We start from the raw sequence: 23291 nt of genomic DNA on the forward strand, positions 1-23291 counted from the left end.
ATTTCCAATCGGCCCTACCTATTAAAAAGTATAAAGTATATCACTTTTTTCCTAGCGACGGTGAAAAAGCAAGGATATGGATTGCGGTTAATACCTCTTCCGATTTTAGTATCCAAACTTGTAGAATATACTATTAAAAATTCATGTAAATTTGTTTGTAAATGGTTTTAGAAAATCGATTTGCCGCGGTAGGTTTTTGCACCAAAATGACCCGAGAAAACGGTTTTCGTTATTAGAACACTACTGGCTACCACGTAGTAATAGGGCTTCATTTTGGTTATAACCCTAATCATTATACAGGTTAAGTATACGATAGCTCACCATTTTTCTAAATATTAAATCATTTCCCATTTATATCCCCATCTATCAACCATCAAGGATATAAAAATATTAAGAAAATATTTTCTAAACTAATATTATATTAACTAATAGTATTAACTAATAGTACATAACAGTTTTTGAATTTATAACAGATTCAAACACATTATCATTAAAGCTTCAATAAAATGTTATAATTATTAAAACACTTTCAAAATAAAGACACAATTTCATTTCCGTTTCTATAAAATCAAGAAACAATTTAATTTCCGTTGATATAAAATACATATTTATATGTATGTATGTCTAACTTTAATTTTTCCCCTCTGGGCAAATAAATATAGATATAAACATAGTTTAAAGCACAATTTAAACGTCAGTGCTACAACAGTATCATTTTAAACTTAAAAATTAAACACACACAAAAAGTAAAACTTAATTTAAATCAAAGATAATAAAAAAATACAAAAAATAAATTAAGTAATAAATTAAAAATTATAGAAAAAAAAGAAGACAAAACAAACACTGGTGCGAATTTTGGGGTGCAGTCTGATTTAAAATTTAGCTTACTTACCTTTAAAATAAAATAAGCTAATTTCATTTTATTTCATGTGTTTCTTTTGTATTCATTCATTTAGTTTTATTTATTTTCGTCTAAGCTGACATTTATCTTATTAATATTATTTATTTAAATTATTTACTGTTATTATTATTTATTTTATATTATTTGAAACTCTTCTTTTTTTTCTTGCTTTTGTCTAAATTTAAAACTTGGTTTTTAACAAGTTTAAAACCTTAGATTTGTTTTAATTTGTGTTTTGTATATATTTTTTTTTAATTATTTTAAATTTTATAATTTCGTTTTTAAATGCACATAGAAACAATTAGTACGTTTTGTTTAATAATTGAAACAAATAAAAATTTAATAAAACAGAAAAAAACAACTCAAAAGACACATACACATAATGAATGAAAGAACGCAAATTGTATAATGTTAATTTAAAATTGAAGAGGTGTTTTTTGTCTGACAGAATAATTTTGAAATAATTAGTACTTAATTTTATTTTATATATTTTGAACAACATTAAGTGACATTTTTAAATTATTAATTAGTATTAAGACAAGAGACATTGCTGTGATTTACGAGTATTTTTTTATTAGAACATTTAAAGCATTGTAACCTAGAATTTTTTTTGGGCTAACGTTCATTTGCTTTGTGTTTCTCTAAACGAAACAAAGATTGATGGTACCTTTTAATTTACTTAAAAGCTTAATATGTATGTATATTTTAACTTGTAAAATACATATTTGTCAAAAAATACTTTTGTCAAAAGAATTATAATTTGCTAGCAAAAGAAATAAAAACAAAAAAAAAAACTTTTGATCTTTATCATATTAGTTCTGTTGTAGTTCAGTTCTAGTTTAGTTCTAGTTCAGTTCTAGTTCAATTCTAGTTCAGTTCTAGTTCAGTTCTAGTTCAGTTCTAGTTCAGTTCTAGTTCAGTTCTAGTTCAGTTCTAGTTCAGTTCTAGTTCAGTTCTAGTTCAGTTCTAGTTCAGTTCTAGTTCAGTTCTAGTTCAGTTCTAGTTCAGTTCTAGTTCAGTTCTAGTTCAGTTCTAGTTCAGTTCTAGTTCAGTTCTAGTTCAGTTCTAGTTCAGTTCTAGTTCAGTTCTAGTTCAGTTCTAGTTCAGTTCTAGTTCAGTTCTAGTTCAGTTCTAGTTCAGTTCTAGTTCAGTTCTAGTTCAGTTCTAGTTCAGTTCTAGTTCAGTTCTAGTTCAGTTCTAGTTCAGTTCTAGTTCAGTTCTAGTTCAGTTCTAGTTCAGTTCTAGTTCAGTTCTAGTTCAGTTCTAGTTCAGTTCTAGTTCAGTTCTAGTTCAGTTCTAGTTCAGTTCTAGTTCAGTTCTAGTTCAGTTCTAGTTCAGTTCTAGTTCAGTTCTAGTTCAGTTCTAGTTCAGTTCTAGTTCAGTTCTAGTTCAGTTCAGTTCTAGTTCAGTTCTAGTTCAGTTCTAGTTCAGTTCTAGTTCAGTTCTAGTTCAGTTCTAGTTCAGTTCTAGTTCAGTTCTAGTTCAGTTCTAGTTTCAGTTCTAGTTCAGTTCTAGTTCAGTTTCTAGTTCAGTTCTAGTTCAGTTCTAGTTCAGTTCTAGTTCAGTTCTAGTTCAGTTTAGTTCAGTTCTAGTTCAGTTCTAGTTCAGTTCTAGTTCAGTTCAGTTACAGTTCTAGTTCAGTTCTAGTTCAGTTCTAGTTCAGTTCTAGTTCAGTTCTAGTTCAGTTCTAGTTCAGTTCTAGTTCAGTCTAGTTTCAGTTCTAGTTCAGTTCTAGTTCAGTTCTAGTTCAGTTCTAGTTCAGTTCTAGTTCAGTTCTAGTTCAGTTTCTAGTTCAGTTCTAGGTCAGTTCAGTTCAGTTCTAGTTCAGTTCAGTTCAGTTCTAGTTCAGTTCTAGTTCAGTTCTAGTTCAGTTCTAGTTCAGTTCTAGTTCAGTTCTAGTTCAGTTCAGTTCTAGTTCAGTTCTAGTTCAGTTCTAGTTCAGTTCTAGTTCAGTTCTAGTTCAGTTCTAGTTCAGTTCTAGTTCAGTTCTAGTTCAGTTCTAGTTCAGTTCTAGTTCAGTTCTAGTTCAGTTCTAGTTCAGTTCTAGTTCAGTTCTAGTTCAGTTCTAGTTCATTTCTAGTTCAGTTCTAGTTCAGTTCTAGTTCAGTTCTAGTTCAGTTCTAGTTCAGTTCTAGTTCAGTTCTAGTTCAGTTCTAGTTCAGTTCTAGTTCATTTCTAGTTCAGTTCTAGTTCAGTTCTAGTTCAGTTCTAGTTCAGTTCTAGTTCAGTTCTAGTTCAGTTCTAGTTCAGTTCTAGTTCAGTTCTAGTTCAGTTCTAGTTCAGTTCTTATATATTTCAAATATATTAAATCGTGCCTACTCAAACCGTTTTGCAATAAATTTATTATAATAGACATATAACACCAAATTATTTAAAATAATTTAATAGCTTTAATTTAACGTATCTAAAGGTGTGATTATTATTATTTGTAAAAAATATAACGATTATAAAGCCATAAAATCACGTATAATTTTCAGAACTAATTGTGTGATGCCCATAAATTTGTAGCCTCAGGGTTTAATGGTAGTTTAACTCATAATTTAACAAATCGAGTATTTAATGGAATACAGAAACTATTATTTCAATTAATTATAATTTGGTATAAATTTGAATATGAATAACAAAAACAAAAAATGCTTCACTATTTTTGATATTGCTCAACTATTTATATTTTTAGTAAAAGCAAACTATATGGAGAATATGAATAAAACCAAATTTCATTAAAGGAAATTATAATACTCAGCCCGTAAATCAAAATATGAAATACAAACTTTGTGGGCTCTGTGGTTTATAGTAACCCAGCAAAAAAAGATTATTAGAAATATTTTTTATATATGTTTTAGCGATTAAGTTTTTTCTTAAAAATTTTTGTACAAAAAAGTTTTTAGCATCTAAAAAGTAAACGAGGCTGATTGTATCTTTAGTCAATTTCCTGCAACTTTAAAAATCTACATTGTTAACAGTAAATTTTTGTGCTGGGATGCCTTTCTTAGAAGGGTTTGTTTACCCAATCAGACGTTTTGTTTTGACAAATTTCTATTGTTTAACTGTAGAGTACAATAGCACAGACAACCCATTATTATTAATGTTTCGTTATAGACAATAAATTTACTCTATTATTAATTCACATTAAATAATATTTCTATTTCGTCTTTTGATTGAAAAGATAAAAGGTGTCGCATTGTTATTATTATTCACTCAAACATATAAATATAATTTTTTACTGTCATTTACCACGACACGTGCCTTTATGCCAAAAAAGAAACAAATTTAGGGTTAACATTTTGTGTTGATTTTATCGCAGATTTTTTTTTTTATATTTTAAATTTTTTTACCGACATGTGTGTTCAATATAAATTGTTATGACATTTTAAAATGTTTAGCAAAAAAAAAAATATAATAAAATAAAACTTAATAGAAGCGTGTTCAAATAATTCTTTTTAATGTTAATTTTAAGCACCATATGTCTGTATATTAATGAGTTCATATAAAAGAAATAGATTGTATTACTTTCTTTAATTTAAACAGTTTTGCCACAAATAAGCCACACAAATGATTCAATAATGTCTTGTTTTCATAGTAAGGAAGAGCAACAGAAAGAAAAAAAGCGACGACTAACAGTCTGGTGTATTCAGAATTTAATTGTTAATAACGCACAGTGTTCATAGATCAATGGTATTGGAAAAAGTTCTTTAGATGGGCAAAATAAATATGTATATCTGGCTCTTGGCAACAAGTTTAAAATTATATTAAAAAAGAATGGTCTCAATAGATTAAAAATAAGATTTTATGTTAATCAGAGATATGAGAGGCTCTGATTAGAAAGACACATTAATTAAAATAAAAAAAATGTTTCTAATGATCTGATTCAAAATATGTATTTAATATTCGTCTGAATTATGAATAAATTATTAGGATGTATGTCCGGTTGCTGCATATTTAATTCACTTGTCTGCAACTTTTCAAATAAAAATTTATGTTTATTTTGGCGATTATTCCACCATTCACCACATAGCGAGATGAACATGTTAAAGTGATAACGAAGAGCAACGTTTTGGACAGAACATGAACATTGATTATGGAAGTAAAAATCTAGTATAATTTATAATAAGTATATAGAAATATTCCTAATAATTCCTAATATGATACTATGATCATATGCAAAATAACCTCGATCGGAAAACCAATTGGAAAGTTTTTGAGTTTTTGTATTAAAACTTCCCTCGACTTTATGTTTCTCAGACCCAACGTAGTTTTGTTTATTCAGTTTCAGTTTATGTAGATCCTTCGTGCAACATATATGGGTATTTCCTCTTATTTCTATTCGTAATGGAATCCTTTATAGCGTCCCATAATTTTTGACAATTTACCTATCTTAATTTTTTTTTTGTATAAATTTTTCCTTTCTTAACCACTGTGAAATGTATTAGTAGTAATTATTTTTTAATTTCTTGCTACAGGTTTATTAAAGCAATACAAGTTTTAATTAAATTATCAGCTTAGAAACAATTGCGTAATTAAAGATCTGTGAAGTTTTACCAACTGATTATCTTACTTAGCAAATCAAAACTCATCATAGAATACCTCAAAGGTCTAGGCTTCACCTACGTAAGAATTACATTTACGATAATATAATTTTCCGACCCTGTATCCTTTTAAGTAGATAACGGAATTCAATAAGCTATGTCCGTCTATCTCTTGAAATGGAAATCTTTTTGACATTTTAACAGACATGCTTTCGAGTAGTTTAATATTTAAATTTAGAACTCTTAAACAAAATAAATTAAAAAATGTAATTAATTATTTTTTTGTAAAAAAAAAAAATAAATATTAACTTTTTTATAAAAAAGATAATTTTCCCCTTTTGTATAATTTGGAACGGGTTACATAATATTTCCTCTATCTTTTAAATCTTCGAAAATTCACTTCAATTCGCACATATTTATTTAAAACTCCTACTTGTTTAACATTATACACGAATGGGAGATTTCATATCAAGTGACCCAACTTTTGAAAACTATGTTTTCCGATCGCGATGATATTTACACCTAATAAATGTTTTGTAACTCAAGAAAATTTTTTAGCATTTGCACCGTGTTTTGTATTTTTTTCTATTTGTGTGTAAGCAATTCTAAAACCTAAAATATAAACCATATACTGAGAAACTAGACAAGTTAACCTTTCCTACGGAATGTAACATGTCAAATCTTATGTTAACCTTAAGAATAAAATCACTTTTTTCACTTTAAAATGGAATAATTTGGACATAGACCTAGTTAAAGAGTATTTAAACTTTGAAATAACTTCTCCAGGGTAGACGCATTAAAGGTTCACATATGGAGCATGGATGCGAATAGGGGCTTACAAACCAGCTGGCTAAACAGGAGATACAAATGTTATACAATATAAAAACTAAAAAGAAGTTATAGTCGGGCGAGGCCGACCATATAATACCCTATACCAGTTATAAAAATAAAATGTGATGTAGTGTTCATTATAAGCATTTGCCTCAGACATACTTTAGCCATTTTTTGTTGAATAAAATTGTGTACATTTAAGTCATACAACGAAGGGGGCTTTGTACAGGGGCTACGGTCAAATGAGGCCCTGTCATCAAAAAATTCATCAGGGTCAGGTTAGTATAGAACTTGGTTTTGTAGCTTTTTGTCGAAATACGAGTTTATTGAACATAATTATGAACTTAAAAGCCATATTCGGGGGGCTCAGTTGTTTGGGGGCTAGGACAAATATTGGACCGATGTTACCCATTTTTAATAGGATTTGTCTCTAGTACAATAGAAGATCATGTGCAAAATTTCATTGTACTATCTTCAAAATTGCGACCTGTACTTTGATTACAGGGTTTACAAGCCCTCTTCGGGGGTTCCATTTTCAATAGGCTTCGTCACTGAGACAATAGAAGATCATGTACCAAATTTCATTGAATTATCTTAAAAAATGCGACCTATAGTTTGATTACATTATTTACATGGACGGACAGACAGACAGATGGACGGACGGACATTGCTAAATCGACTCTGAAAATGATTAAAAGCAGATTAGTATACTTTAAGGTGGGTAAAGGACCAATATTATTGTGCGTTACAAACATCAGCACAAATTCAATATACCACTGAAGTGATGTAGGGTTATACGATATTTTTTTATAATTTTTTCACATATATGTATGCTATGACTTATCTCATAGTTATTCCTATGCAAAATTTTAATGAAAAATTGGCTAAATTGGAATAAAATCTTTTTTACACATTATTTAGTTGAAACATAGATAGCCTTAACATAAGAGTCTAAAGTATCAACAGTAAAAGTTTCGAGGACATCAAGGATTAGGTATCCGTGCAAATTATTAAAGGACGATAATCAAAATTATTTTCTTATAAACAGATCAGTAAAATTAGAAAACGCCAAGAAGGTGGTCTTAACGCCCTTATTTGACACCATACTTAATATGTAGATAAAAGGGAACATACATATATCGGAAGAGATCGGTTTCAAAAGTTGGGTCACTTGACATGAAATCCCCCATATGCATATATTTTCTGAGTATTAAAACAATTAAAAGCAAAATTTAGTTTAACCAGTTTATTATTATTTTATTTTTTAGCTATAAAAATACTAATACAAAACTCCGATATAGTGTATTTAAACATTAGAGTTGTACTCAAACTATATTATTATTTTTGATTTTGATATTAAAATATATATTCTGGTACTAATGACAGGATTGCTATAGAAATAATTAAGAAACTTATGAATGAAAAAATTATTTTCTGAAGTACGCTTTATATTAATATAAATCTTATTTCAGTTGAATTTCAAAGTAATATTAGGCAACTATGAACCTTAGTGTGCGGATTTATTGGATGTTAGGTAAAATAATAGACCAATTTGAACATGACTAGTCCTTGTACCAAAATAAATGTATTTGCCAAATTTAAACAAATAATCTTGTGACATCGTATGATATAACAGGATATATTTTGATATACATATTTTTGTCTGTCGGTCTTATGTATGTCTAAACTCTTGTATCTCCATACCAATTTAAACCGCCCTAATATAGATAAATATCCAACATACATACAAACATGTATGATGGTGTATGTATATTATTTTTACCATATATCGATTTCATTTTTAATCTCTTCTTGCATAATTTTTTATTTTTTTATTAATTTTATTGAAAGTTTTTTGTTGTTTTAAATTTAACACTTCCGAAACTAGATAAAGTCAGTGTGATATTTAAAATTTTAATTATATATACATACATATTATACAAATTCCTATACATACACAAACACATGCATTTACTATATAAATAAATATAATTTTTTTACTAAAGTGTGCCGATTTAAAATAACAACAGCAAGTGCAACAATAATAAAAATATAAAAAGAAATTTTAATTAAAACTCATATAAAATGTCAGTATACAAAAATTTTTTTTAAATCTTTTTTTTTTTCATTTAACTATTTAATGGCTTTTCGATCGTTAAATTTAATAAATAATATACATAAATAAAAATATTATCGAATTTATAAATTTTAAATTATTGTAAAAAGTTCATAAAAAAATACATACATCATAATTTAATGAACTTAAATTTGCTACTAAAGTTGTAGCAATATATAAATTAATCGAGAAAAAAAAATAAAATAAATTTATATAAAATTTGCCTTTGACCAACTTTCTATGGTCGCAAAAAAAGGTGTAGGTATAATAGTAGACTATAGATGATATTAGTAAATAAACAAAAAATTAATAAAGTAAAAAATCCTGCCTATAGAAAATGTTCAATAATACCTATTGGACAAGTAAAGAGATAAATTAAGGGTGAATTTGTTATAAACAATTTTAACAAATAAAGGTTTTTAATCGAAAATTAAGTGTTACATAGATGGAAAATATAGTGAAGAAAATCCACTTAAAAATGTATGTATAACCAATCCGATTATCTAATAAAACCTTTAATTGCAAATAACGTTCGTTAATATAACTACTAATCACTAATCAAGACCTTATTTATATTATTTTAGTACAGGTTTATAAAACAAATTTTGTATGGCAATTTTAAACTGTATTACCACCATCAAATAACCTAAATTAACTAAATATAACTGTTTTATCTCATTGTTGTTGTTTTTTATGCTTTTATTTATAATTTGTTAAAGAGAGTAAGTCTCAGATTTTTGCTCATATCAAAACCGATTTTGGTGATTTTCAATGGGAAACTTTTCGAAAGCATGTCTGACAGAATTATTGAAAATTCGTATTTCGAAATAATCTGGGGTCTTCTAAAAACTGATATCAACAAACATACAGACCGACGGACATAGCTTAATCGACTCCGTTAGCCATAAGGATCCAGAATATATATTCCTTATGGGGTCGGAAAATTATATTGTAGAAATTACAAACGGAATGACAAACTTATATATTCTCTTTTCACGCCCCCCGGTGAATGTTTCCTTGATGAAAGACTCTCATCTTGGTGTATTGCAATCCCGGGGTAAAGAGGTGCTACCAGTACCTCTAATCTGGCGAGACTATAAACTGGTGATGACATTTCACTCCCTGCCTTCCATGATTTGACATGGGGTCTAACCAGAGCACCACATAATCTGGTACTACAGGTGGCCAGTTGCCCGCAGGATTTGTCCTGGCTGGTCAATTGGTTGAGGTTCCTTCGGGATCCACGTAGTGGCTGTTGTTTAAACCCAAATTCGCGGGATGGGGGTTGCTTGCTTAAAATATTGATACACGGTGAAATACAATTTTTCGGGATAAATTTCTATTAGCGCTCCTAGTTTCTAGGATTAATAAAATGTTGGAATTGAGCTCATTATGCAAAGATTGGGTATGTGATGGAGTGAGATGTACCATTCGGATACTTGTATCTGATGAATGAGAGGGATTCTGAGTTTTATCTGTGGAGATGTCGGAATGACAGAAGGAGTGAAGGTTGAGACGTTGTGGAGCTGTAATACCTTAATATTTAATTTATCTTCGATTTTCCTTCATGGTTAAGTGTGTTGCGTTGTTTACTCTAAACATGCTCAACTTATCACAGTGGGTCCTTGTTGCCACTGAAATAAGTCTGGCTAATTAAATATAGATTCGTGTTTCGGACTACCAATTACATCCCCTAGGTGCTGTTGTCGAATCAACAGAAGTCATCTCAGTAGTGTGGTTGGGCGACTTTAAGCGGTCCAGTAATGCACTGGCTTGAGTCTTTAGATGATGAGAATGTTTGTAAGGACAGAGCATTCCTCATGACATGAATATGGTGTTTTCACCTGATGTTGCGTTCGTCCCTTCTATCAACTCTAACCAGTGATTTTCCTTTGCCGGGGTTAGATTTAGCTTGACTCATGACATCTGTCATTCCCCAAACGGGACTTCTATGGCAAGAGATGAGATAGCTCGAACAGTCGAGCAAAGATCTCGTATAATGAACCGGAAATTCCATATATGTAAATTGCCACCTACGTAAAAGAAGCTCAATGGGGCGTTGGTGAGCCGTTACGAAAGCTCAACCAGAGGTTGAAAAAGACCAGCGTGAAATAGGCCAACACGGCAGGTGTTCACGTAAAGCACTTCGACATTAACACCCTTCTGACGAAGGTGTAATAAAATGGGCCTATTTAGAAAAAAGTTCAATTTTTCTATTAATTTTGAAGAAATAGAAATTAGATTGAAGAAATAGCTATCTAAACTATCAAAACTTTGATCCACTGTAACTCAGAGACTTCTTGACCTAACTTGTTGAGAAATTGTGTCTAAACTACTATACTGATCGGAAAACATCGGTTTCAAAAATTGAGTCACTTGACATGAAATAAAAATTATGGAAAATTTTCTATAAAAGTAAAATTTATTAAATATTTTTGCACCCCCTTTAAAATTAATCTAAACTACGCTCTCAACAGCCTTTGAACCTTTGATTCTTTTAGATTTTGGATTTTTAAATCGAGTTTGATTTTATTAATTTTTATTGTTGTTTCTTGTAGTTATAAAAATAAACTAAATAAATTAACATTTATTATTATTTGTTAATTTTCATCATTTATAATACATCTTATAAATAAGAAATTATTCATGCAAAATATACATATATAGAAAATAATCAAAAACATATACAGTGGACGTCCACTAGTACGAATTATATAGTGTCAGGCCCTTTCGTAATACCGAAAAATTCGTATTATTGAACAACACATTTTGTATGTTTAAATTCAAATAATACACATAAAATATTGGATTTTATTTATTTTTCATGAAAAATTACATAAAGGCATAAAAGTACATAAACAGGCATAAAAGTGACATATTTACGTATATGAATTGTTAATTTTGAAAGTATCGTGAGTCCAATGGTTGAAATGAGATATATGTAGAAGGTTTTAAATTTTAATGTTTTTAAAAAGATGTGTTCCAAAGACAATTTGCAATTTATATATGTGTTCTAAAATGTTCAGATTACATAAAACTTTTATTAGAATCTTGAATGGAATATACCACAATTCTCTAATTTATAATTTTCTCTTAAAAATTAGAATAGTTATCCTTAAACCCATTGTTTGGAATGTGGAGTCCAACTATTTTCAAAATTAACAGTTCATACATACATATGTATATAAATATCATTTTACTTATTAAAAAATCCATCATTTAACATCGATGTTTATTACATTGTAAAATGATTATTACGGCTTTTTCAATAACAGCGCTTTTGAGGCTTCAATATTGTTCTCAGCAGAGTTATTGTCGGGAACTAATAAAATACTTTCCTCATTGGCGTTATCATCCAATTTAATTTCTTCTCTTGGGTAATCAAAATTCCAATTAAATAAATTAATAACACTAAATAATTGTTGATTTGTAAATATACATGCAGTAAATTGTGTGTATAGGATTTTTAAAAATACAAAACACTTGTAATAAATACAAAAAAACTTCAAAATTACTGAGCTTAAGGTGAATGATACCGAAATAATAAAATAAAAACATAATAAAAACTTCATTCATACGTAAATAAAACCAAAATTCCCATAAAAAATGCGTTATTCGTACTATCGAACAGAAAAATTGTGACTTTATTCGTACTATAGAGTAGACAATGCAACAACTTTGCCATTCGTATTATTGGATATTCGTAATAAAGAGTATACGTACTATTGGACGTCCACTGTATAGTATAATACAAATTATAAAGAAAGAAATATAAATATAAATAAAAATTAATGAATAATACATGGTTTGGCAGACACAACGGCGCGGTTGTTATTTAAACTGAATACAAGCCTGCCTCCTAAGCAACAACTGATACGCAGACAACAACAACAACAACAAACACTAAAAATTTAAGCTAATTTTTATCGTTAAAATCTTTAAAAGAAATAAAACGCAAAAAAAGTATTTAAAAAAATTTGGTTTAGCACAAATAGCAAACGACTTAAGCAGCACACTATAAAGAAATACATTCTTAAGAAGTGCTTATAAAATGAATGACACATACTACTTAATGGCTGCTGCTTACTGTATGTCTTACTCTTAAATAGTTTAGTAATAGATGATATATAATCAAACGCATTAATATATAAAGCAGTTTGTCTATAATAAAATTCAATTTTAACCAATTAATTGTTAAATCTATAAATATCATATAGAGTTGCTTGTATATAAAATAAGTCTTTCACCTCCAGGCCATTAAATTGGCATCTTCTTCTTTTCTGTGGTTAATACAATATTTGTTTTTTTTTTCTTTTTTGTCAAATTAATTCAAGCTTATTTATCATTGTCACAAAACTAAGATTGGTTGCCTTGTTTTTTTTTAAATAAAAGACCAAAGACTTTCTTTCATCTTAAATGTTGCTTTTATAATTTAAAAAATATATATTTTTTCTTTGATTTAATACAAACACACTGACTGCCAAAAACAAATACAACCAAATGTTGTTAATAAATTTTTAAGCTTATTTTTCTTATTATGTATCAGTGTTTCACATATAAATGGGTTGTAAAATTATTTAAAATTTTGGTCTTTTATGCATAATTTGTGGTTTTTTGTTTTAGATTTTTTGCCGTCTTTTTTTCTTTAGATTAAAATTTCAATAACCCCTTAATAAACGTATTATTATGTATGTGGTCAACTGTTTTTTTTTTAAGTTTCTTGTTACCATATCAGTTTTTAGATTTAAAATTTGTATATTTCTTTTTAACTAAAGATTATAGCTTTTTAACACAGTTTTCATTTTAACAAAATATTGTGTTTTCTGTATGTCTTTGATTATTTTGATCGATTTATCATCGCACACGCACAAGACTTGTGTCACTGTTTTACAGGAAAAGATAATTTATGGGAACTTTGGCAAACAAGAAAAAAAAATAATCAAGCAAAATGACTCAAGCTATACTTTGTAAAGAAAATACAAATTTATGTCAAACTAATGACTAAGAAATACAGATCTTCTTTTGAAAAAAATAACAGAGAATTCCAGAAGTACAAGCAACAGCATGTATTTAACAGTATACATTTCGAAACTAAATTATTTGTTGATTATTTTCTAAATTTATTCAATATTTCTTAGAATAGAATGAAAATTTGAAAAAAATTTTATTGAAAATTTTCTATAATTTTTTATAAAATGAACATTTATAAATATTCTAAAGAAGGAAAATTTGTCGAAAATTTTCTAAAGAAGGAAAATGTGTCGAAAATTTTCTAAAGAAGGAAAATTTGTCGAAAATTTTCTACAGAAGGAAAATTTATCGAAAATTCTCTAAAGAAAGAAAATTTATCAAAAATTTTCTACAGAAGGAAAATTTATCGAAAATTCTCTATAGAAAGAAAATTTATCAAAAATTTTCTACAGAAAGAAAATTTATCAAAAATTTTCTACAGAAAGAAAATTTATCGAAAATTCTCTAAAGAAAGAAAATTTGTCGAAAATTTTCTAAAGAAGGAAAATTTGTCGAAAATTTTCTACAGAAGGAAAATTTATCGAAAATTCTCTAAAGAAAGAAAATTTATCAAAAATTTTCTACAGAAGGAAAATTTATCGAAAATTCTCTATAGAAAGAAAATTTATCAAAAATTTTCTACAGAAAAAAAATTTATCGAAAATTTTCTACAGAAAGAAAATTTATCGAAAATTCTCTAAAGAAAGAAAATTTATCAAAAATTTTCTACAGAAAGAAAATTTATCGAAAATTTTCCACAGAAAGAAAATTTATCGAAAATTTTCTACAGAAAGAAAACTTATCGAAAATTTTCTAAAGAAAGAAAATTTATCGAAAATTTTCTAAAGAAAAAAATTTATCGAAAATTTTCTAAAGAAAGAAAATTTATCGAAAATTTTCTAAAGAAAGAAAATTTATCGAAAATTTTCTAAAGAAAGAAAATTTATCGAAAATTTTCTAAAGAAAGAAAATTTATCGAAAATTTTCTAAAGAAAGAAAATTTATCGAAAATTTTCTAAAGAAAGAAAATTTATCGAAAATTTTCTAAAGAAAGAAAATTTATCGAAAATTTTCTAAAGAAAGAAAATTTATCGAAAATTTTCTAAAGAAAAATTATCGAAAATTTTCTAAGAAGAAATTTATCAAAAATTTTCTACAGAAAGAAAATTTATCAAAAATTTTCTACAGAAAGAAAATTTATCGAAAATTTTCTACAGAAAGAAAATTTATCGAAAATTTTCTACAGAAAGAAAATTTATCGAAAATTTTCTACAGAAAGAAAATTTATCGAAAATTTTCTACAGAAAGAAAATTTATCGAAAATTTTCTACAGAAAGAAAATTTATCGAAAATTTTCTACAGAAAGAAAATTTATCGAAAATTTTCTACAGAAAGAAAATTTATCGAAAATTTTCTACAGAAAGAAAATTTATCGAAAATTTTCTACAGAAAGAAAATTTATCGAAAATTTTCTACAGAAAGAAAATTTATCGAAAATTTTCTACAGAAAGAAAATTTATCGAAAATTTTCTACAGAAAGAAAATTTGTCGAAAATTTTCTACAGAAAGAAAATTTGTCGAAAATTTTCTACAGAAAGAAAATTTGTCGAAAATTTTCTACAGAAAGAAAATTTGTCGAAAAATCTCTATAGAACATTTTTAGGAAGAAACTTTATTGAAAAATTCTAAAGAAAGAAAGAAAATTTATCGAAATTTTTTCTTCTTTAAGAAAAAAATTATCTATAGAATTTATCGAAAATGTTCTAAAGAAAGAAAATTTATCAAAAATGTTCTAAAGAAAGAAAATTTATCGAAAATGTTCTAAAGAAAATTTATCGAAAATTTTCTAAAGAAAGAAAATTATTGAAAATTTTTTAAATTATCTATAAATAGAAAATTTATCGAAAATTATCTATAAATAAAAAATTTATCGAAAATTTTCTATAGATAGGATTTGTGTAAAAAATTTTCTTTAGAAGAAAATTTATCAACATTTTTTCTTCATTAGGAAGGAACTTTATCGAAAGTTTTATATTTATTTTATATTTATTGAAAATATTCCATAGATGGAAAATTTATCGAAAATTTTCTATAGAATATAGAAGAAAATTTAACGAATTTTTGATAAATTCTTTAATTTTTGAGAATTATTAATTATGCTTTGATTCTGCCCACCGTGCAGCGACAAGAAAATATATTAGGGTGTCCCCAAAATGGATGTTGCTGATGTTCCAACCAAAAAATAAAATTTAGTTAATTCTTAGATACCATTTCCCAAAATTTTTATCCTGCCGTCCATAGCTGGATGAAAGGATAAAAAGGTCCTTTTTTAAGGTTTTTATGACTTTTATCATTTTTTTGACAAATAAACTGTATGCATTGAAAGCGTCGTCGTTCCTTTTAAAGAAATATGAAAAAATCATAAAAACCTCAAAAAGGGACCTTTTAGCCTTTTTAGCCCTACAAACACATGTACATATGTTTATAAAAGTTTAAAACAATAGAAAATTATGTTATAAATTAATAAATAATTTAAATTAAACCAACACTTAATTTCTCTTGAAACTAAAGTAGAGCAAAAAACACATCGATCAAATATGTCTGTTTATATGAATCACCAGTAAAGCAGACACGAAAAATAAAAACAAATAAAATTTCATACAAAAGAATAAATTAGTAAAATTATGTTGTCTTAACATAAAATAATCCGTTAATTTCATTTACAACTGTTGTTGTGTATATAAAGCAATAAATCTTTTTCAATTCTTTATATAAGACATGATAAAGTTCTCAGAAAAAAAAGGGAAATATTCCATATTTTGGTTTCATTATTTGTACAATTCAAATATGTTATCTAATTAAAAAAATGAAAGAAGAAAAAATATCAGACAAAAATTTAATATTTCACATAAGGCGTGTCCCATTAGCATCTTTATTTCATTTTATAAATTTCTATGAATTTTTGTTATTTTATAAATTTATTGCTGTTTTAAAAGATTTTTGCTTAAAATATACATTTAAAATCTGTATAAAATCAATCCATTCTTCCTTAAGTGTTTTGTTTTTTCTGTGAGATTTTGCCGATTATTTTTTCTATTGAATTGTTAATTGCGTTGCTCTTTTCAATATTTATTCGTGTCGCAATAGTAAAATAATATTTTTTATTTAGGAAAAAGAACATAAAATATTTAAATCAAATAAACAAATATTATGTTAATGATGTTGATGTTTATTATTTTATGACACTTTTGATGGTTGATTGATATCAATTTTATTATTCTTTTTTTATTTTCTTAATAATTATTCATATTTTGTTAATAATTTGCAGAAATGGTTGGATTATTTCGCAATAAAATTTTTGATTTATGAGAAATGGCGACCGGTAATAAAAAAAATTGGAAAATAAATAACTAGTTTTGTTTTAGTATGTCTATTAATTAAAAAAAGTCCCAGGTGCGGTATTGAATGTAGAAATTATAAGAGGAGAAATTGTTTACAATATCCCCATATTTCGATATGAATTGAACATTTTAAAATTTAATTAAATATTTATAATTAAATAAAAACAAAAATAATTGTTTATTCAAGTTTTATTTGTGATTCGTTTGCTTATAAAGGCTAAAAGGAGTTACAGCAATAAGACATAGGCTTTAAATAGGGTTTTAGCCCAACTATTCTAACTTAAGCTTCAAATTATCTAGTGGGCTTCTTCGGACAAAAAGTCAAACATACCACTACTGGGAGTTAAGCGTATATATTGCTTGGTTATAAGTAGTGCCATGAGCAATACGTCAACCAAAGCTCTGACAAAATTGCTGCATATCGAAGGAGTACTTCTCAAAAGACTAGGACTGATCCAAAACTAATCCCAATATGTGGAAAAACATTGTGATGTCCAAGGTGAGGACCACGTAATCCATCCATACATTACATCAGAGTAATTCCAAAACTACTCACTTGCTAAAATTATGGCATCCGCCATGTGGTCCTATGTAATGCAGGTTATAGACAATATTGTATTCCAAATAGTAAATATAGTCCATGCCTGCATTCGGACTGCTAAATGGATCATTTACTCCAATAATATTTAAAAGGAAGTAGTTTCAAAAACATATTGGGTTGTTATACATAAATACCAGATAAGTCTGTTCGCATACTGAAATCATGAATGGTCGAAAACATGAAATCTTAATTTATAGAGAAAAACATTAACTTACTGATGGAAGAAAAATGAATTCGATTACACCGCCCAACAAAAAGAGAAAAAATTGTTAGACATCAACCAGATGAAACTATAAATTTAATGGAGAATAATTGCGTTGTTAGTTTTTCATTTCGTGATCCTGTGTCCTTTTTAAAGGACTTCAAAGTTTTAAAAAGAACATTTTTCAAAAAATATTTTAAAATATTTCTACTGATCAAACAATGCCAAATTTGATGTCAAGAGAACAAAAGAGAAAAAGAAGAGATTTAATGGTTTCCACCAGGGTATAAACGTTTGAGTGTTATATAGTTTTCACCAATAAAACATAACCTTACTTTGAGGTGAAACGAAAGCACTCGGTTAATGTAAACAAGGCATAACTTTAAACAGCTATACGAAGTAATACATAACACCAGTGCAAGCGAGACGCAAAACTGTCCAGGCAACAAACACAAGCCTGAACGCGTTTAAGAAATAATCGCGATGACGCGAGATTTGTTCCCCAACTTAGACCTGAATTACGACTAACAGTCAGAAGATATGACGATATCAGCTGATAAATACTGATTATACTGTAAGAGAGGGATTATCGGTATTGAGAGAGCGAATGTACTTGCCATAATGATAAGGGAACTGATATAAGTTAAACTAACGAATGTAAAACCGTTTGACACAACAAAGGTTGAATTAAAAAACAAGTAAGAAAGTATAGTCGGGCGAGGCCGACCATATGATACCCTACACCAGTTATGAATATTAAATGTGATTTATTTTTCATAGTAAAGCATTTATTTTCAATATTCCCTTGTTCCGATACATTTAAGCAATTTATGGATGAAAAACTAATTTTCTGAAAGAGGCTTTATATGGGGGCTAGGGGCAAATATAAAATTTTGTGAATATATTTATATTTACATAATATTTTATTGTGCTGAATTTCATCGCGATATTTGTGTTTATAAGTTAATTTGGGACATTCAAGTAATTTTCTGAAGGGGACTTTGTATGGGAGCTAGTATCAAATGGGGCCCGATCTTTATGAAATTTGACAGGGTCATCAAGACTTCTATAAAACTTAGTTGTGCCGTATTTTATCGATATATCTGTATATTTAACATAATTATGAGCTCAGAAGCCCTTTTCGGGGGGTTCTGTTCTATGGGGCTAGGTGAAATAATGTACCGATTTTAACCATTTTCAATAGGCTTCGTCCAAATAAAACGTGCATGCCAAATTTCATCCAATTATCTTGAAAATTGCGACCTGTACCTTGCGCACAAGGTTTGTATGTTACAAACATCAGCACAAATCCAATATACCCTCCCCACTAAAGTGGTGTAGGGTATAACAAAGTGGGAAGGACCATAAAAATCCTATAGAGAGACCCCAACGACAGGAGGACGAAAAGTTTCCTTAGAAGAAATGAGTTCGAGGTTAGTACGATGATGATATGTATTCTGAGTTGAAGAAGGAGACAAACATGTCTTTGATTCCGGGAGTAAAATTTGTTTGAGTTTGAAAAACTTTTCTTTGAAAATAATTTCCTAAACTACATGATAAATGTGGGACAAGACAAGTAAGCTCAAAATTCCAGTTGTATTTTTATAAAGTAGAAAATAAAGTCGATGATTACAATTAAAATTAAATCTTAACATATCACTAAGAAGATGGATTTACCCAGAGAATATGTACTTCGCACCGCAAACTTTAATTTTTAATAAAATGGGTTTTCTTTAAATTAAAAGTCTTGTGGATGAGTTATAGAAATGATTTTTTTTATTTCAATCGATATCGACATCGTTTAAATGTTTGCTCCGGAAGCGCTGGTGCAAATGAAATTGCTAGACACAATTTTCTATGACTTGAGCAAAAGAAGCATGTAGCTGTTCTAATGAAAAAGATCTTACAATTTAAATTAAAATCACTTTGATAAAAAATTTATATATAGTTTGCAAATGTTGTTGAAATGTATAACTCACCAAAGCAAACTTCACTCCTAGTCATGAAAGGTCAAAAAACATATTTGGGAATATTATCAAAAAAAAAATTTCCAATTCCACTAAAACAATAATATTTTTACAAATTAATAAACACTATAAAAAACAAACCAACACAAAACTCGACATTTTAACAAAAAAATTTTAATTAACAGCAAAAACAAAGAGAATTAATGAATTTGCAAAGTGAAAAGTTTTTTCAAATGATTTCAATAAAAAAAAAAACACATAAAAACTAATTTTATGATAAAATACATGTTTCATTTAATAATTGACTGCAACTAAAAAAATGCAAACAAAAATATATGTAAATCAGCAACAACAATAAATAAAATAATACTGTGATAATAAATGTACACAAAACTTTAACATCTACAAAACAATTATTTTTCTTAATAAGGTTCAGGATTTAACTATAACAGCTTTTAAAGCTTTTCTTTACACCCTCACATCCTATAACTGAAGAACTTATATTCGAATTTATAAATAAAAATTCAACACTTACCAACCCAACTTCGTACTTTCGGCAGATAATCATTCCAAAATGAGCATCGTTTGGCCAATGGACCTCTTTGTAGTTTTTCAGTTTTTTCATCTGTACTGAAGACATAATAAACAGGATCTTCTTTAGAGAAATTTGGCCATTCTTCACCATCAACAGCTGGATTACTGTAAAAATATAATAGTTTTACAGTTATTTTTAAAAAAGCTCAATAATATGTGTTATAACTTTAAATTCACCATGAATAGATGGTGGTAGTTTTTAAGTGAAAGAGCTTTTATGTTAGTGGTAAAAATTATAGGTTTGTATAACAATTTTAGTTGGTTATTGTCTACACTAAGTTTATATACATATAAAAGCTTTTTTTGTACATTTACACCAGTAAACATTTTGGTTGCAAGTTTAAGGAAAAGAAATTCGTTTTGACCACTAAGCCTATTAGAGATATGAATACTAGAGATACTCTATTATAGAAATGTTTACTTGATTTATTTATACCCTACACCACTATAGTGGGTGTTTGTAGAACCCAAATATATTGCTCCTACATCCACCTTAAAGTATACCAATCGGCTCAGAATAACTTTCTGAGTCGATTTAGCTAAGTCCGTCCATCCGTCCGTCTATCCGTCTGTGTGTTCATGTAAACCTTGTGCGTACTCTTTTCAAGATAATTTGATGAAATTTGGCACATACCCTTCTTTTGACCCAAGGACGAAGGATATTGAAAATGGTTAAAATAGGTGCACCATTTCGTATAGCCCCCATACAACCGTACCCCCGAGTAGGACAAATATGTTAAATTTTATTATATCACTTCAAAAAACTTAGTTCTATATAAATCTTAATGATACTGCTGATTCTCGTAATGATCGGCCATCATCAAAGAACCCTTCAGAAAATGACTTGATGGTCAAAATTCACTTATAAACAGTAATATCACGATGATATTCTGCATAAATAACTAATGTAGACGTAAATCCCTCTACAAAAATGTATAAGGATAGGTGCATATTAACCCCCTGCCCCTTGCAATCCCTCTTTTAGAAAATTCCTTTTTTTGTCAACAAATTGTTAGAATATTTCTGAATTAAGATAAAAATGAAATTAAATACTTTATTATTACAAAAATAATCAACATTTTTAACATAAACACTGGTGTAGGGTATCATATGGTCGGCCATGTTTGGATTTGTACTGATGTAGCGCACAAACATAATGCTCTAAACAGCATATTGTAACAATTTTGTAATTCGATTAAGTCATGGACACGTCCGTCTGTCCATGTAAAGCTTGCCAAGAAAATACAGGACGAACTTTTCAAGAAACTTTGATGAAAAGTGAGAGCGATTTATATTAAGATCACTTGAACAGTTATGATGGACTGGGAATCATAATGAAATTTGACCACCTTAAACATTGAACTATATTTGGCTCTATAAAGCATTTTTACTTAAAAATGGTGTAGGGAATCATATGGGCGACACAGCCTGACTATAATTTCATAGTTTTTTGTTTTATATGTATGTTGTTGCAACTTAAATCAAGCAAATTGTTGCAAAACACGTTGACAGCTAAACTCTAGGGATTAGTTTTCTCTTAAGAATCTTTTTTTTTTTTTTGTATTTATCTACTGAAAAGTAAAATGTATACAAATCATTAGTTTTACTTTTGGGGGGTTTGAAAGAAGGAATTTAAAATATTTTAAGAAAAAATAAGCATATTTCTTAAATTAAAATAGAAAAAATGATACATGCACATACAATATTTATTTTGCAATAATATGGATTTAAGCAAAACTTACCCCGTTTTTGCAAATTCAATAACTGAATTGAGCATACGTTTTCCCAACTCTCGTTCTACGGCTCGATACTGCAGTGATGTATTTAAGGGTTGACCAAAGAAGTACTCGATTTCATCGCCGTGTAAAACGCCCATCCATTCACCCCACAAGGAGGTACTTGTGCGCTGTAATAAACAAAAATAATAGAAATTATTACAATAATCCATAACTACTTCAAAAAAACAATATAGACTTTATATTAAAACTTTCAAGTGTGTCCGTCTGTCCGCACAAGTATCTTTGTTGAATTGAATGTGTACTTTAAATATTGAGGATACAAGATAAATTGGAGTGATAAACATTTTTTTTCTTTTTATTCATACATATTCATATGTACATACATATACATACATACATATGTACATACATATACATGTATATATTTATTTTTGCTTCTTTTGTTTTTATGTTCATAAGTAAATTGCTTCAAAATTGGCACAAGTGACTCGACTCTGTTGCTTGATTGCTTTGCCTGCCTTTGCTTGTTTGTGTATGTCTGACTGCATGTTTGTCGTTTGCCTGATTTGCTTCATTTTTTATGTGTGTTAAATGGAAGGCTTATAAGTCTCAACTACTAAACTCTAGGTTGATGAGAATTTTCCTCTTGTTGCTGTTGTTATTGTTGCAGTTGATGATGCTACTGTTGCATTTTATTGCAAACATAAAAGGACTTTAGAGAAAACTTTATATATGTGTGTGAGAGAGTGTTTGTAAACTTTTTTTAAATAGCAGCATAATATCCAAACACTTATAAAGCAAAAAAACAGAAACAAAAACAATCTTTGATATAAACATGTATAAGCATATTTACAGTGTGTAACAAATAAAAAATTCATAATTAGTTATTTGTTTTATTTTAAATAAATACCGTAAAAAAATGTTTAATTTTCGTTTATTTAGCCCTAGTATAATGGCTAAGATTATTTTAGTATTTAAACTCTACTTTGTAAATTAACTTCATTGGATCCCACTGTTATGTCCTCTCTATGCGCTATTTAATATTTATAGTAGTACTTGTGCTGCTGCTAAAGTGTTTTTTTGCGTATATGTATATTAGACCGACTCATAGAGAACAAGTAATTGTCTCACCATTCTCAAAATATAGGTTGTTAGCTGAACCATAAAAAGGACACGATTTTTCAAAAAACCTTTCGATAGCCGTTAGCGTTAGTTATTTGGACCGATTTCAAAAATCAGTTATTTTTTACATTCTTTTGAAGAACATATATTTGAGTTATTATTTGAAAGTTATATCTAATAGTTTCCAGCTCGCGAATAGCTTTTTGGAAAGTTAAAGGGAAAGGAAGTTAAATTTTGAAAGGGATAAGAAATACACGACGTCACATTCCATACAGAGTGTG

General features: G+C 28.1%; 1 protein-coding gene and 1 long non-coding RNA gene across 4 annotated transcripts in view; one reads left to right on the forward strand and one right to left on the reverse strand.

Moving 5' to 3' along the window:
• LOC119600926 overlaps window positions 1–23291 on the forward strand; it is a 169702-nt gene that overhangs the window by 115166 nt on the left and 31245 nt on the right. The gene's annotated exons all lie outside the window — the stretch shown is intronic.
• Window positions 1–23291, reverse strand: part of LOC119600923 (acetylcholinesterase) — a 163306-nt gene that overhangs the window by 25538 nt on the left and 114477 nt on the right. For all 3 annotated transcript variants that reach the window (XM_037951512.1, XM_037951510.1, XM_037951511.1), the window contains 2 exons: window positions 21892–22055; window positions 20091–20254 (listed from right to left, as the gene is read on the reverse strand). In XM_037951512.1, coding sequence (XP_037807440.1) covers window positions 20091–20254; window positions 21892–22055 — 328 coding nt within the window. The remainder of the gene's footprint in view (window positions 1–20090; window positions 20255–21891; window positions 22056–23291) is intronic.

The sequence above is a fragment of the Lucilia sericata genome, unplaced genomic scaffold (assembly GCF_015586225.1).
Source record: "Lucilia sericata isolate MDLA Ls3-8-SP2 unplaced genomic scaffold, ASM1558622v1 Contig000128F_arrow, whole genome shotgun sequence".
Classification (NCBI taxonomy): Eukaryota; Metazoa; Arthropoda; class Insecta; order Diptera; family Calliphoridae; genus Lucilia; species Lucilia sericata.